General features: G+C 36.2%; 1 protein-coding gene across 6 annotated transcripts in view; it reads right to left on the bottom strand.

The window, feature by feature from the left end:
* Nucleotides 1-14,982, bottom strand: part of IFT80 (intraflagellar transport 80) — a 129,904-nt gene that overhangs the window by 87,976 nt on the left and 26,946 nt on the right. For 5 of the 6 annotated variants that reach the window (XM_061417227.1, XM_061417219.1, XM_061417257.1 and 2 more), the window contains 3 exons: nucleotides 12,811-12,921; nucleotides 10,977-11,045; nucleotides 1,525-1,634 (listed from right to left, as the gene is read on the bottom strand). In XM_061417227.1, the coding sequence (XP_061273211.1) occupies nucleotides 1,525-1,634; nucleotides 10,977-11,045; nucleotides 12,811-12,921 (290 nt within the window). The remainder of the gene's footprint in view (nucleotides 1-1,524; nucleotides 1,635-10,976; nucleotides 11,046-12,810; nucleotides 12,922-14,982) is intronic. The other variant, XM_061417241.1, reaches the window with a different exon arrangement.

Raw genomic sequence — 14,982 nt, 5'->3', positions numbered from 1 at the left:
CTGAGCAACTAAACACAGCACAGCACAAACAAATCATATATTTATAAATTAAAAGATTCATTGGGCCTGCTTTTGCTGTATGATTTCAAAGAACATTTTCAGGGTATAAGTGGTATGGAAGGACTTTGACTAAAGGCAGGAAGAACCAGACCTCTTCCCTAGCTTCTTCCCCTTCTGTTGTTTCACAGTTCTTAGCAGAGTGTTCCTCATGCAGTAAAAATGTAAATACACGATGACTGTATGGAATATGTACAGCATAATTCTACACAGAAGTGACTAATATGGAACCGCAAAGTCATTTCTATATCCTTACTCTCCAAATTCTCTATCTACTGAACTGTTAAACACAATGCGTCTTGGGAATTCTCTGGTGGCCCAGTAGTTAGGACTCTGAGCTTCCACTGCCAGGAACCCAGGTTCAATCCCTGGTCCAGGAACTAAGATTCTAGAAGCCACACAGCATGGCAAAAAACAAACTAAAAACCCTGAAGTTTCTTCTTAAAACACTTTTATCCCTTCTGTAGCCAGTGAATCTCCATCCCTGACCTATTAACTGGCCTCCTTGTCTCTAATTTATTAGTGGCTAAATAAAAGTTACAGATGACATAATAACACCATAACATCAATAATAACAACTGCTCTTTATTGTGTACATTCAATATTTTTATTATATGCACTGTCCTATGTACTTTGTAATTTAACTCATTTAATCCTCACAATAATCCTATCAATTAGGTATTAGGATCACATCTAAGAGATGAGAAAGCTTAAGCTCTGAGATAATTTTATAATTTGCCTAAAGTTACATATAAGTAATGAACATTTGAACCCAGGTGACTAACTCCAAAATCTATATTTCTATTACCTACACTATACCGTGTTACTATCAAAATATGAAGAAAATGATTCTGCCTCTTCACACTGAAATCAAACATCAAAATCTCAGAGACAGGCTTAAAGGTTTTCCATTACTTTGTCCTACCCTGACCTGTCTTAACTGCCACTATTGTTCTGCTTCCCTGTAATTGGTAAAATTATATATACCCAATTTGTTCTAAGCATTACATTGACTCCCCCCAACCCACTTTAAATAAATACTAAAACAATTCTAGGGTCTTAGAGAAAGTTCAAGGGTACTGAACAGACAATGGGGAGGAGGGGGAAGAAGACACTAGAGATGATAAAAAACCATCTAAACAAGTTCTTAAAGTTTTATGATTTAGTCCTATTCTGTCTCAAATCTATCCATGTGAGGCTGACTGTGCTAAATTTGAATTTTGTGCCAAATCATGTAAACATATTTATGATTTACTGATATAATGAGAGTTGGAATAAGAGGGAAGTGAACCTTATTGGAAACATCAACAAGTATTCCCTGTTCTATAATAAAGGCTGATAAAACCACACACTTAAAAGCCTCGACTATAACAAGACCACCCAGAAGAAAGGGACTCCTAAGAAAGTGACCTCTTACTGAGCAGTCTGGCAGATCCTGATAACAATTTACAAATGCCTGAGAAGTACCTGTAAAATTTTAGCATTTGGTTGAAGCGGTTTAATGATCAGCTGCTTGCCTGCTGTATAAAGAACCTTTTCTGAATCAGGGCCCCATGCTACAGAATACACTGGTGTTCCTGTAAAAAGAAAAAAAAAAAAACCAAAAGATAAACTTTAATTATCATGCTTTATAAAACGGAGATTGTTAGGAAAGTCAAAAAACCAATTTGGGGTATCATTTCATTTCCTCCTTATTCAATGGCCTATCCAAACTGGAGTATATAGCCTGATACTGAAACATAAAAGGCAAAATAAATATGAGGTTAGGGAAAGTTTTGCTGTCTATCAAGTGTGGCTTTGGCCTGAAAGTTAGGCTAAAGTATTACCAGGATAAAGTTGACTCCACTTCCATGGGAAAGATACAAGTTTGATTCACCCACCATACTCGGTAAATCTGTTTTCAATTTCCTAGGACAGGAATTAGCGATTCCTAGGATACGAATCCTAGAGATAAGATTTAGGTATTTTTTAATTCAATTACTTCACAGATTACCTAATATCTTCTGGAAGACTATGCTTTCTTTGAATCTATTTTTTTAAATGAATATCGTATCAATTGAGAGCATTAAATTACCTGTAGTCCACTGTCTGACCCAGTTACCTATTCATTAGAATCTATTCATTAGGGAAGTGAATCAAGGTTATACAATTAATCTATAAAATATTAACCCATTTATATTTATAAAATCAAGCTTTTAAAAATTGTCTAGGATTCCTAAGTCAGGCTATTATAGTAGCTGACTTTATGTGAGTGAGTGAATAAATCTTTCAGGAATTTACATTCACAGTAAAATGAAATCTGAATCTAAGGATTTATAAGCAATCAGTAAGATGTGTTTATTGAAATGGAAAACCCAATTGATTGAATCAACAGGGAGCAATCAGCAATCAACAGGGAGTAAATTTTAGTAAGATAAATGCTCTAATTGGGTTTCCCTGGTGGCACAGTGGTAAAGAATCCACCTGCCAATGTATAAGATGCAGGAGACTTGGGTTTGATCCCTGGGTCGGGAAGATTCCCTGGAGAAGGAAATGGCAACCCACTCCAGTATTCTTGCCTAGGAAATCCCATGGACAGAGGAGCCAATAGTCCACGGGGTCACAAAAGACTCAGCAACTAAAACAACAACTCAGTGCTTTACAGGACTTTTTGTTGTTGAGTTGCTAAGTCACGTCTGACTCTTTGCAACTCCACGGACTGCAGCATGCTAGGCTTCCTGTCCATCACTATCTCTGGGAGTTTACTCAGATTCATGCCCCTTGAGTCAGTAATGCCATCCAACCATCTCATTCTGTGTCATCCCCTTCTCCTCCTGCCTTCAATCTTTCCCAGCATCAGGGTCCTTTCCAATGAGTCAGCTCTTCCTATCAGGTGGCCAAAGTATTGGAGCTTCAGCACCAGCATCAGTCCTTCCAAAAAGTATTCAAGGTTGATTTCCTTTAGGACTGACTGGTTTGACTCCTACTGCCCAAGAGACTCTCACAAGTCTTCTCCAACACCAGTTCAAAAGCATCAATTCTTTGGTGCTTAGCTTTCTTTATGGTCCAACTCTCACATCCGAACATGATTACTGGAAAAACCATAGCTTTGACTATATGGACCTTTGTCAGCAAAGTGTTGTCTCTGCTTTTTAATACCCTATCTAGGTTTGTCATAACTTTCCTTCCAAGGAGCAAGTATCTTTTAATTTCATGGCTGTAGTCACCGTCTGCAGTGATTTTGGAGCCCAAGAAAATAAAACATGTCACTGTTTCCACTTTTCCCCCTTCTGTTTGCCATGAAGTGATGGGAACCAGACTTAGAGGACTTAGAAAATCTGATTTAGATCTAATCCAAAAAACTCCATAAGCATTCCATCCATGGTATAGGTTAGATATTATACTGGGTCTAAATTTCCTGGTCAGTTGGTGACACCTAGGATTGTCTTGATTCAGAGGAATCTACAGATGGCCAATGAGATGGTTCACCTCAGAAGGTACTTCTTCTATTCTTAGTAACTACATTCTCTTGGAACATTATCTGGGAGTAGCCAGGAGCTGACCTGGGCTTCAAACTAAATCTCCAAATGAACAGAGTTCAACTCTAATAAACTCCCCAGAAAATGTAAATCAAAATTTTAGATATTCCAAATGTGATTCTTGGTAAGCACTGTAAGGAAATATGGGAGTAAATTACAGGTTCCTTCTTTATTCCATTATTACAGTTGCAATTATTATGCAAAAAAAGTAAATTTATATACTTTAATATCAATTATCAATGCTTCATGAATACACTCAGTAAAATTACACTTTCCTCAGTGTATACAAAACTATGACAAACATCTACCCCCAAGGAAATAATTCAGTAAACACAACTCCCATTGAGTTATACAGGATGTGACTCTAGTGCTTTAGTTGTGGTAAAAGATATGGTTTGGGGTATAGGATGAAGAGCCAGGGACTCTTATGTCCTCTTTCACATTGAATCCGTGGCCCCATTAAGTCAGCTGTGTCACCATTTCCTTGTTTATAAACCTTATAAATCTTCAGAATACTTACCTCCCATGTTGGGATGTGGAGATTATTCATTTCCTGCTTATAATTTTTTAAACAATAATACTGTTAAAGAAACAGATATAGTAACTTAAAGAATAAAACAAAATAAGCTTATAGAGGAAAATTTAAGCAATTCCTTTGTTAAAATACGTGGTTTTTAACCACATTCCTTCAAACCAAAAACAAAAGGAATTTTTTATGATAAATAAGCAATCCTAAATAAGATCAATAGCTGCCTTATTAGTTATAGATTCCTAATCAGCAATATTCAAAATGTATATAACATCAAGAGCTAAGAGAATGTGTCTTTATATTCATTCTTTACATTTAGAATAAAATGTTAAGTGTGAAATTCCTGTATATATGAATGTCTTTATTGCTATACAACTTTGATTTAGGTGGTTCTGGAGAAGATTATTGAATGTGGATGAATTAGCTTCATAATGAAAACAATGATTTCTATTATAAAAAAAAATCCATCTTACTAGCATTTGAAACAAATCTCTAATATTTTTTAAATGTTTTTTAAAAACATTTGCTAAAGCTACATTTCACTTTGCAAAGTCAGTATGGGAATAATAATACAGCCTTCAGGTTAAAAAACTTAACAACAAAAAATTTAGCAAATGATGTAACGAGATGTTATGAATTTCATCTTTAACAAAAATGGACAAAAAACACAAATAGTTTTGCAATAATTAATTTCTTGCTTTTTATACTGGGAATTTTTATTTATGCTCCATTTCAGTTAAGACACTCAAAAAGATCTTGTTTTTCTGACTTTGTACACTAAGATCATGTGATCTTTTTGACATTTTTTAAGAAACCACATGCACCTGGGGTTGTGTTAAATGTCAGACCCTTATCTCTCTGTAAAACAAATTATCTAAATTCTTTCAACCTGTTGAAGGCATTTTAAACCACAGAAGAGGAGACAAAAATGTATTTCAATTGTTTTAAGGAAGTACATGGTCAAATATACCATGTTTTTCACATTCATACTAAAGGTATCCCCTAAAATGTTGTTTTTGCATGTTTTTAAGAATGCTTTTGAAACAAACTCTTCACTATTACCATGAAGCATTAGCTACCTTTGTGTTGAATACAGTATAGGTCTACACCGAGTGAACATAAGAAGGTAGAGAAGAATTTGGCACTATATAAGCACTATCTATTAGTAACCACTACTACTACTTTGTAATGAAATAAGCAACCATTTGTTACTGTGTTGCTCATGGGAGTAGGCACTTTATCCTTTAAAACCTAGTTAAAATATGCTGCAATATTTTCCAGGAAGCTTTTCAATTTTTTTGGTGGTCAAATCATTAAGAATTCAAAAACAAAGAATTATTTCCCTTTCATTCTATTTGTAGAGACATGTACTAACAAATAAGTAATATCAAGTGGAATTTATTCCTCAAAAAAAACAAACAAACAACTTTTTGGCTGTGTATGTCACCAGGTCAGTACAGAGAAATAAAACTAAAAAGAAGGCATGTGTTTCTTTACTTTCTATCCTCAGTCACCTCTCCCTTGGGGATCTCAACTTCCTCCATAGCTTCACCTTTCTGTAACAGACTCTCACATTAATATTTCAGCCTTTATTTCTGAGTTCTAACAAATTTCCATCTACCCCAAAGACATGCCAAAACTTCAAACTCTACATATTTGTATATTATCCCTCCCCACGTACTCCCTCATTCATTCTTCCTCTGAATTCTTCACGTCTTACAGGGTGATCCATTCCTCTCAGCCACTGAGAACTATGCACTTTTTTCAACCACTCTCATCACCACCTCTGTTCAAGCCTCACTGCACTCTAGCAGAGAACACCTCAATAACCTCCATACCAGTCACCCCAACGTAACCTCTACCTCCTCTAATTGATCCTACATCCTACTGCTAAGGTAGTCTTCCTAAAGAGTCTCCCAGGTGGCACAGTCGTAAAGAATCCACCTGTCAAGCAGGAGATGCAGGTTCAGTCTTTGGGTCAGGATGATCCCCTGAAGAATGAAATGCAACCCAGTCCAGGATTCTTGCCTGAGAAATTCCATGGAGAGAGGAGACTTGCAGGCTATAGTCCATGGGGTTGCCAAGAGTCAGACATAACTTAGCAACTAAAGCAACAACAACAAAATCTACCTGAAGAAACAGGCTTTATCTCTTACTCTTCTGCTCATCTTTTAAAGATTTTTATATGGTTATAGAACAAATTCCAACCGGACTTCCCTGGTGGTCCAGTGGCTAGTCTTCCCTGCTCCCAATGCAGGAGGCCCTTGAGTTCAATTCCTGGTCAAGGAACTAGATCCCACATTCTCCAACTAAGACCATAGTCAAATAAATAAAAATAAATTTTTAAAAAGAAAGTATAAATTCCAACCCCCTTCATTTAATGTCTGAGGTTATCTGTGTCTTGGTCCCTCTGGCAGTAGCATCCCTCAGAGCCTACACTTGGCCCAAGGGGTCCTCTCCCCCTCACCTGACTTCCAGGCTTTATGCTGGTCTGCCTCTGTGCCTCTGATCATCTAACTTCCTCCAGAGCTCCGCTGCATTGACAACAAGCCCATTTCCCTACCTAATTTCTTTATCCTTCAAAGTCTAGTTAAAAGATGCTGCAGTATTTACCAGAGAAGTACCTTCTCTCCCCTCAAAGCATTCTTCTCTGCCTTCCTGTCTTCCCACAATGCCTTAAGGCAACCAGCACACTCTGCCTTGTGTTACAGTATTTATATTTCCTCTACTAAATTCATTATAGGCAGATTCCGTGTTTGTCATCTCTTTAATCCATTTGAATACAGTAAGGGAAATGTTCTTAAAGGTTTACAGTATTTCCCTCTTCCAATTTTAATTTATAATTAAAATATACAATGTAATACAAAATAGGGCATCATTATAATTATTCTTGGCCTACATATTACTTTTCTCTAATAAGGAAAAATAACTCTTGATAAACACCAGTAAGAATCATTTTTTAGACATAGTCAAATTCCATCCCTATCCCACTAAAAAACAAAATTAATGCTTCTTCTGCATTGGAGAAGGGGATGACTATGACTTTTTCTATCTTTATGTCTGCCTGCAATTATCAAGAAATGAATTCAGGAATTTTTCTATTTAGCAAATCAAACAAACCTTATAAATAACTAGGGACTTTTCCTTCCGGGTTAATGTCATTACAACTTAACTTCTCCAGTGATTTTTCCCAGAAATAAAATGGGAAAAGTCTATGCTTATTAGGAAAGTGTGGGTGGGAACAATGACCAAAAATTCATAAATTAAAATCATAGTTCTATAGTGAATTTATAATTTTTAACCTAGAAAAAGATACTAGTTATTAAGCTGAAATACTAATGGGTTAACTAAAATAAAATCTACCTAATTTAGTTTTGCTCATTAATCTCATAATTAACATAAACCTTGAGTAAGAAGAATAACAAGATTCAAATAGGATAAAAATGATCAGCAATTTAACAGCATTTGATGTTAAGGAAATTGGAGCCATTTGGAATGCTGGTGTAAAATACCATTATGTGAGTCAATGAATACATAATAAAATTACCTATCCTATATGACATAATATGTAATTTAGCTTTTAAGAAAATCCTAGTTATCAATGTAACTGGAAGGAATGAACAAAAAAAGCACCATCCATCCCTCTCCAAAATAAATACCATACACAAAAACAGATCATAGACCTAAATGTACACACTAAAACTATAAAACTATTACAAGAAAATACAGATGTAAGTCTCCATGATTTTGGATTTGGCAATAGTTTCTTAGATATAACACCAAAACGTAAACAATCAAAAAAAAAAGTAGATAAACTGAATTTCATCAAAACTTTTGTGCTTAAGAGACTTCCCTGGTTGTCCAGTAGTTCAAAATCTTCTTGCCAATACAGAGGATAGGGTTCGATCCCTGGTCCCAGATAGACCAGGATGGAGCAACTAAGTCCGTGGCCACAATACTAAGTCCACCTGCCCTAGAGCCTGTGCTCCGCAAAAAGAGAAGCCACCAAAATGAGAAGCCCACATACTACACAACTAGAGAAAGCCTCCATGAAGCAACGAAGAGCCCATGTGTTGCAACAAAGACACATCAAGGCCAAAAATAAAATAAATATTAAAAAAAGAAACTTCTGTGCTTCAAAAGATATCATCAAGAAAATGAAAAGGAAACCCACAAAATGGGGAAATCATATACCCAAGTTGCAAATCATATAGCCAATGGTCTATTAACCAGAATACATAAAGTACTCTTACAACTCGATAACAAAAAGACAACCCTATTTAAAAATGTGCAAAGAATTTTAATAGATATTTCCCCAAACTAGATCTACAAACAGCCATAAAGTACATGGAAAGAGGCTCAACATCATTAGTCACAAGAGAAATGCAAACCAAAACTACAATGAGATACTACTTCACAGTCACTAGGATGATTATAATAAAAATATAATAACAAGTGCTGAGGATTTGGAGAAACTGGAACCTTCATATATTTCTAGTGGGAATGTAAAATGGTATGTTTACTTTGGAAAAAAAAAAACTTGAAGAAGACTTTAATTTACTGATATGAAACTATATCCAATGCAGTTCACAAGTCAAGTGAAAACAAGTAAGGAGCATATTGTAGTAGATGCAGTATGCCTCTGGGAATGTTTTCTGGGTGGCCGGAAGACAGGGGTAATATGAAAGACAAGGGTAGTATTTAAGAGATAACTTTATACCCTTATTTACACTTCAAATTCTGAACTATGTGAATTAGTATCTATAAAAAATTTATACTTTAAAAAGATGTAAGCACTCCCTGCAAAGGCATATATGAACAATCAAATTTTTATGATCATTATTATTGAAAATTGGAAGTAGGAAATGGCAACCTACTCCAGTATTATTGCCTGGAAAAGACCAGGGACAGAGGAGGCTGGCTGGCTGTAGTCCATGGGATCACAAAGAGTCAGACACAACTGAGCACAAACACACATTATTGAAAATAGGAGTTGCAAACTCAAATCCCTTCAGAGGTTTATATTGTGTTCTACCACGTAATATAAATGAGTAAAGTATTATATGTGGAGTGTAAGAAAACTAAGAGAAGTTTAAAATTCAACTAAAAATGGCATAGCCACCACTGAACTCCAGTTGATCGTATTTATTCTGGAAAGCAGACTTAATGTTGCCAGTTCTTCCAATTTTTCAAGATACCAAAGAGATCCATATAAGAATGTAAAATATCCTAATCTTTAATGCTGGGCCTGGACCATGCTAGTGGGCTAGATTCAGCACACAGGCCATCTGTGACCTTTGATGAATGAAAAGTCCTTAATTCATGAATATATTGGGCTTCCAAACTTCCTCTGCAAGTTTGGGAATTCTAAAAGCATTTTCTGTATAAGAGTGAAATAAGCAGCAATCTGTTTTCCAGACCCATTATTCAGATAAATCACAGCACTGAACCAAAAGTGCTATGTCTTCTACTCTCTATCATTAACAATGTTTATGTTAAGCAACTTAGTCTAAGTTTCAACTTTAGACTTTGGAAAGTCCAAAATGGTAGATCCCAGGGGTAATCAAAGGGAAGGAGATGACTAGGAAGAATTTAAAGAAAGAAAAGGAGCCTTAGAGTGACAACTGGTGAAGAATCTCAGGCAAAAATTCAGATTATTGTAATGGGTAATAAGATAAGCTTTCAAAATTTCTCTGAAGATCTGTGTCTTCTCTAGACAACATATTTAGTAGAAAAGAAAAGAAAGGAAAAAAGGGTATGTATCAGTAGCAGCTACAGCTGAAAAGAACTGCAGCCTCAGCTCCAAGGGGGTGATAATGATCTCTAAAAGAATTCTGTAGTTGCTTGTAAGTCAGACATCATAAGGTAAGAATGCCAAATAATTAGCACTAACAAAAATTATAAAGCCAAAAGTAAATGCCTATTCTTATTAGCTTAAAATAAAATTTATTTTCTAAAGGTATATTTTATTACTAAAGAAACAATAAATTGACATTTTTCTCCTAACTGAAATTTGCTCATGAATGTTTCTATGAACTCTGACTTTTCTACTCATGGATAAACATTCTATTTGGAGATCATCTGTACCAAAGACTTAACCTCAGGAGATAATCACTACATATCACTTATGGTTACTTTTGCTAACATTTGGTTAATGTGTAGTAAAGAAATATAGCTATTTTAACACTATCCTAAGAGTGAACATAATTTAAAAAATGAAACCTGCAAATTTTTGGAAGTCAGTTGTTGGAGATGCTTCACAATATGACTTTATCATATAATTCTGAAGAACAGTCTGCAAGCTTTTTGGCAATCTATCTCTGAAGCAGATATGTGCTCAAGACAACATTAATCTGACTTCTGGATTGATTTTATAGGCACTTCTTCCCAATGAATATGGAAAACCAAGATGCTGTTCTAAGCAGTTTTATTTTACCAAGTTTTGGATCATTGAAAGTATCTGTTCCCCTTCATTAGTACTGAAATCAAATGTGCAACACAATTCAGAAAGGGTGCTAATATTAAGAAGTTATTAGAATTATTAAGTATGGAGATTGAATGTATTCTATTATTATTAGACACCCCGTGCTATTTCAGATAGAATATGCACATAATGCTTCAGAGTTATATTAAAAAGAATCACCAGCCTATAACTCTATTTTTATAGATTCACTAACAGGGAAAAAGTCCTTGAGTATTTCTTACATTTCTGGGTTCAAATAAAAGTCACCATGCCCCATTAGGAAACATGAAAGTAAGAAGAAAAAGTTTAAATAGAAGTAAGAGATTTCAGGTTTTGAACCTGACCAAAATCAGAGGAACTACATTAGACTGTTTTTATAGGAAAATGTTAAGACATTTATAATACATACCTTGATGAGCCAAAGTCGATCTTAGCATTCCCGTCTTTGACCATATTTTTATTTGTCCATCTTCTCCAACTATAAAAAGAACATAATAATTGACATTTTACCTATAGGAAATATATGTAAACATTACATTTACATATAAAAATCAACTCTATCTACACTAATGCACATTTAAAATTGACACGTTTCTCTAATTACATGTCACTGCTTCACAACTAAAAAATTTACCTGAAATTACTTTGAAACAATTTTATCAAAGTAGCCTAACTTTCATGACAATAATTGTTTTTCCTTTAATCTTAGAAGATTTGTAAGTATATTATTCAAATAATGCTCTCATTTTCACTGACATCTCCATCTGAGAAGCACTCTAAGAAAAGTGTTTTCAGTGTGATAAGAAGAGTTAAAGCCAAATTCCAGGGAGTTGGGGACTAAATGGAGTGAAGTAACAGACTACTCTTTTGAACAGTTTGCCTGAAAAGGAAAGAAAGAAAGAGGAAATTGTAGCTAGAATTATTTATTAAAGGAAGGATTTTTATTTCTATTTCCTCAATTTTCGAGATAAACAGCATTTAAACACATTTACATGCTGGGAGAAAGAAAAAAAAAAAAAAACACTGGGAAAAAGAAAAAAAAAACACTGGAAAAGGAGAAGTTGAATAAACAGGCAAGACAGGAGACAACTCACTGATAAAAGTCCTACAAAAGGCCCAGGGGACAGGTGTCATGCTTTTCAAATATATCTACAAATTCTCTGTTATTCTCTCTTTTAAGAAGTTAAGCTTAATTTATCTCTCCTTCAGTTTGGGCTATACTTAGTGACTTGCTTCTAATAAAATATGGTGGAAATGATGGAGTATGACATCCAAGGGTGGGTCATAAAATATATTGTGGCTTCCATCCTTCTCTCTTGGATCATTCACCCAGGGAGAATCTCCAGCGGTCATGCTTACTGTAAGACCATTCAAGTAGCCCTATGGAGAAGTCCACGCTGTAAGAACTAAGTTAGGCCTCAGTCATAGAGTCACAGAGGAAGTAGGACCTCTTGCCAACAGCCATGTGAGTGAGCCATCTTGGAACTATCTAGCCCTAGGAGGGCTTCATATGACTGCAGCCCCATCCAACTTCTTGATTCTGAGACAGAACCACCCAGCTAAACATTCCCTGTCTCACATAAACTGTTAGCTAATACATGTTATCTTAAGTCACTAACTTTTGGGATAATCTGTCATACAATAGATATCTAATATAACAGGTGAAGATGAGAAACCCTCAGTAGGGAAGGAGATGGAAGAGAGATAGAAAGGAGTAAAGTTAAATGAGAAAATTTTGAATTTTGATGGCTCAGATGGTAAAGAATCTGCCTGTAATGCAGGAGACCCAGGTTTGATCCCTGGGTCAGGAAGATCCCCTAGAGAAAGGAATGGCAACCCACTCCAGTATTCTTGCCTGGAGAATTCCATGGACAGAGAAGCCTGGCAAGTTACAATCCATGGGGTTGCAAAGAGTCAGAAATGACAGAGCAACTAACATGTGCACGCATGGGCAAACGCACACACACATGTATTTAAATGAGAATATTTTGAAGAATTAAAACATATTTACTCAATATCTGATTATTTCAAAACCTTCTTGAGAGAATGTTCTCCATTAGCCATGTAAGAAAACTAATATGACACTCTGAATTATAACATTATATAACAGTCTAGATCAATCCTGTGCCAATTACTTGCTGTTAGACAAGGAAAGACACTACTGCTAAATTAAAACATTCTGTTCTTCTGGAAATTTTTCTTTAAAAAATTCATTTTAAATGTCATTTATGCAGATAACTTACCTGTAACTAATGCTGTTCCTTCATAATTCCATCGTCCTGCCAGCACTGCTCCACTGTGAGCTTCCACACTTTTTTCCACTCTTCCTAACTTAGAAATCAGATGAAATTTGCCTAAAAGAAATTATACTTGAGAAATCTATTTTATTAAATTAATTTATCCAATCAAAAAGCATCTGTTGAGAACCAACTATTAGACTAGTCAGCATGGTGCTAGGCATCAGAGATACAGGGCAAATAATATAATTATTCTTACTCTTGAGGAGTGCACAAATCTATTGGAAAACAGGCACAAAAGCAAAATTATAAAACCTTGAAACAAGTGGTGTGACAGAATATATATATGATACTATGATAGTTCAGAGGGACAATAAAATTGTCCTGGAATATGGTCAAAGGAACCCAAGAGGAATATCAACAAAGCCTTCTATTTAAGCAGAATTTTGAAGTTTTGCTTTTTTAAAAAAATGGTTATAGAAAAGCTGCCGTTGCTGCTAAGTCACTCCAGTTGTGTCCGACTCTGTGCGACCCCAGAGACGGCAGCCCACCAGGCTCCCCCGTCCCTGGGATTCTCCAGGCAAGAACACTGGAGTGGGTTGCCATTTCCTTCTCCAATGCATGACAGTGAAAAGTGAAAGTGAAGTCGCTCAGTCGTGTCCGACCCTCAGCGACCCCATGGACTGCAGCTTTCCAGGCTCCTCCGTCCATGGGATTTTCCAGGCAAGAGTACTGGAGTGGGGTGCCATTGCCTCTCCAATAGAAAAGCTAGAAAAAGTTATATAACTTGTTTTTTTAAAAACAGGTTGTAGAAGGAATTATGGAGAAGAGAGGATCTAAATAGTTGAACACTGTTAAAAAAAAATTTAAAAACTGAGGCATATTAAAAAATACTGAGTTTATTTGCACAGAAATCAATTCCAATTCAGCAGTGCCAAACCTTAAGTGGTTAGGAATGCTCCACTGACAGAAGGTCAGGTACAGAGAAATGACAAAACTAAGGATATTACTGACTGACTATACCTTAAAGCCTAGTTGGCTGTCTGTGATTGGTTGTCCTTTGGTTTCAATTTTGTAATCTTGAAGCATTCATTTACAGGCTTAGATTTTGACTTGCTGAGATATATACACCATTAGTCACCTCAAGTCTAAAGGCCTCCTTCTTTAATTTAAAGGACAAGCCCAAATTTTTTAAATCCTTGCCTTATTTTACACTGTACCAGGCACCAGGTAGACAAAAAGAAGTAGGTTATTTGGTTGCTGTCATTGAAAGTTCACGCATTTATAGGCGAACAGCAGAAAACTTACAAGACCTAAGCAAAGTATATAAGAGATGTCAAGGGAACAAATCAACTATACAAAGAATAAGTACTACAGGAAGCCAAAACAATTGCAGTGTTGTTTTGAATGATCATGAAATCTAGTAATATATAGTTTTTGATAAAATAATTAAGTATAGGTGGTCCTCCATATTCAAGGGTTCTGAAATCCTTGGACTCAACCTACCAAAAAACAAATAAAGCCCAGAAAGCTCCAAAAACAGAACTTGAATTTGCCCTGCACCATGAACTATTTACATAGCATTTACATTGTATTTACAACTTTGAGTCTCTTGGACTGCAAGGAGATCCAACCAGTCCATCCTGAAGGAGATCAGCCCTGGGATTTCTTTGGAGGGAATGATGCTGAAGCTGAAACTCCAGTACTTTGGCCACCTCATGCGAAGAGTTGACTCATTGGAAAAGACTCTGATGCTGGGAGGGATTGGGGGCAAGAGGAGAAGGAGACGACAGAGGATGAGATGGCTGGATGGCATCACTGACTCGATGGATGTGAGTCCGAGTGAACTCCGAGAGTTGGTGATGGACAGGGAGGCCTGGCATGCTGCGATTCATGGGGTCGCAAAGAGTCGGACATGACTGAGCGACTGAACTGAACTGAACTGAACTGAGGTATTATAAGCAGTCTAGAGATGTCTAGAGATGACTTGCTTCCTTAGTGGCTCAGAGGGTATAAAGTCTGCCTTCAATGCGGGAGACCCAGGTTCCATCCCTGGGTTGGGAAGATCCCCTGGAGAAGGAAATGGCAACCCACTCCAGTATTCTTGCCTGAACAATCTCATGGACAGCAGAGCCTGGTGGGTTACAGTCCATGGGGTCGCAAGAGTCCCATGCAACT

The sequence above is a fragment of the Bos javanicus genome, chromosome 1, assembly GCF_032452875.1.
Source record: "Bos javanicus breed banteng chromosome 1, ARS-OSU_banteng_1.0, whole genome shotgun sequence".
Taxonomy (NCBI): domain Eukaryota; kingdom Metazoa; phylum Chordata; class Mammalia; order Artiodactyla; family Bovidae; genus Bos; species Bos javanicus.
Note: the sequence above shows the minus strand (reverse complement) of the source record. Positions and strands in the feature narration are given on the sequence as shown.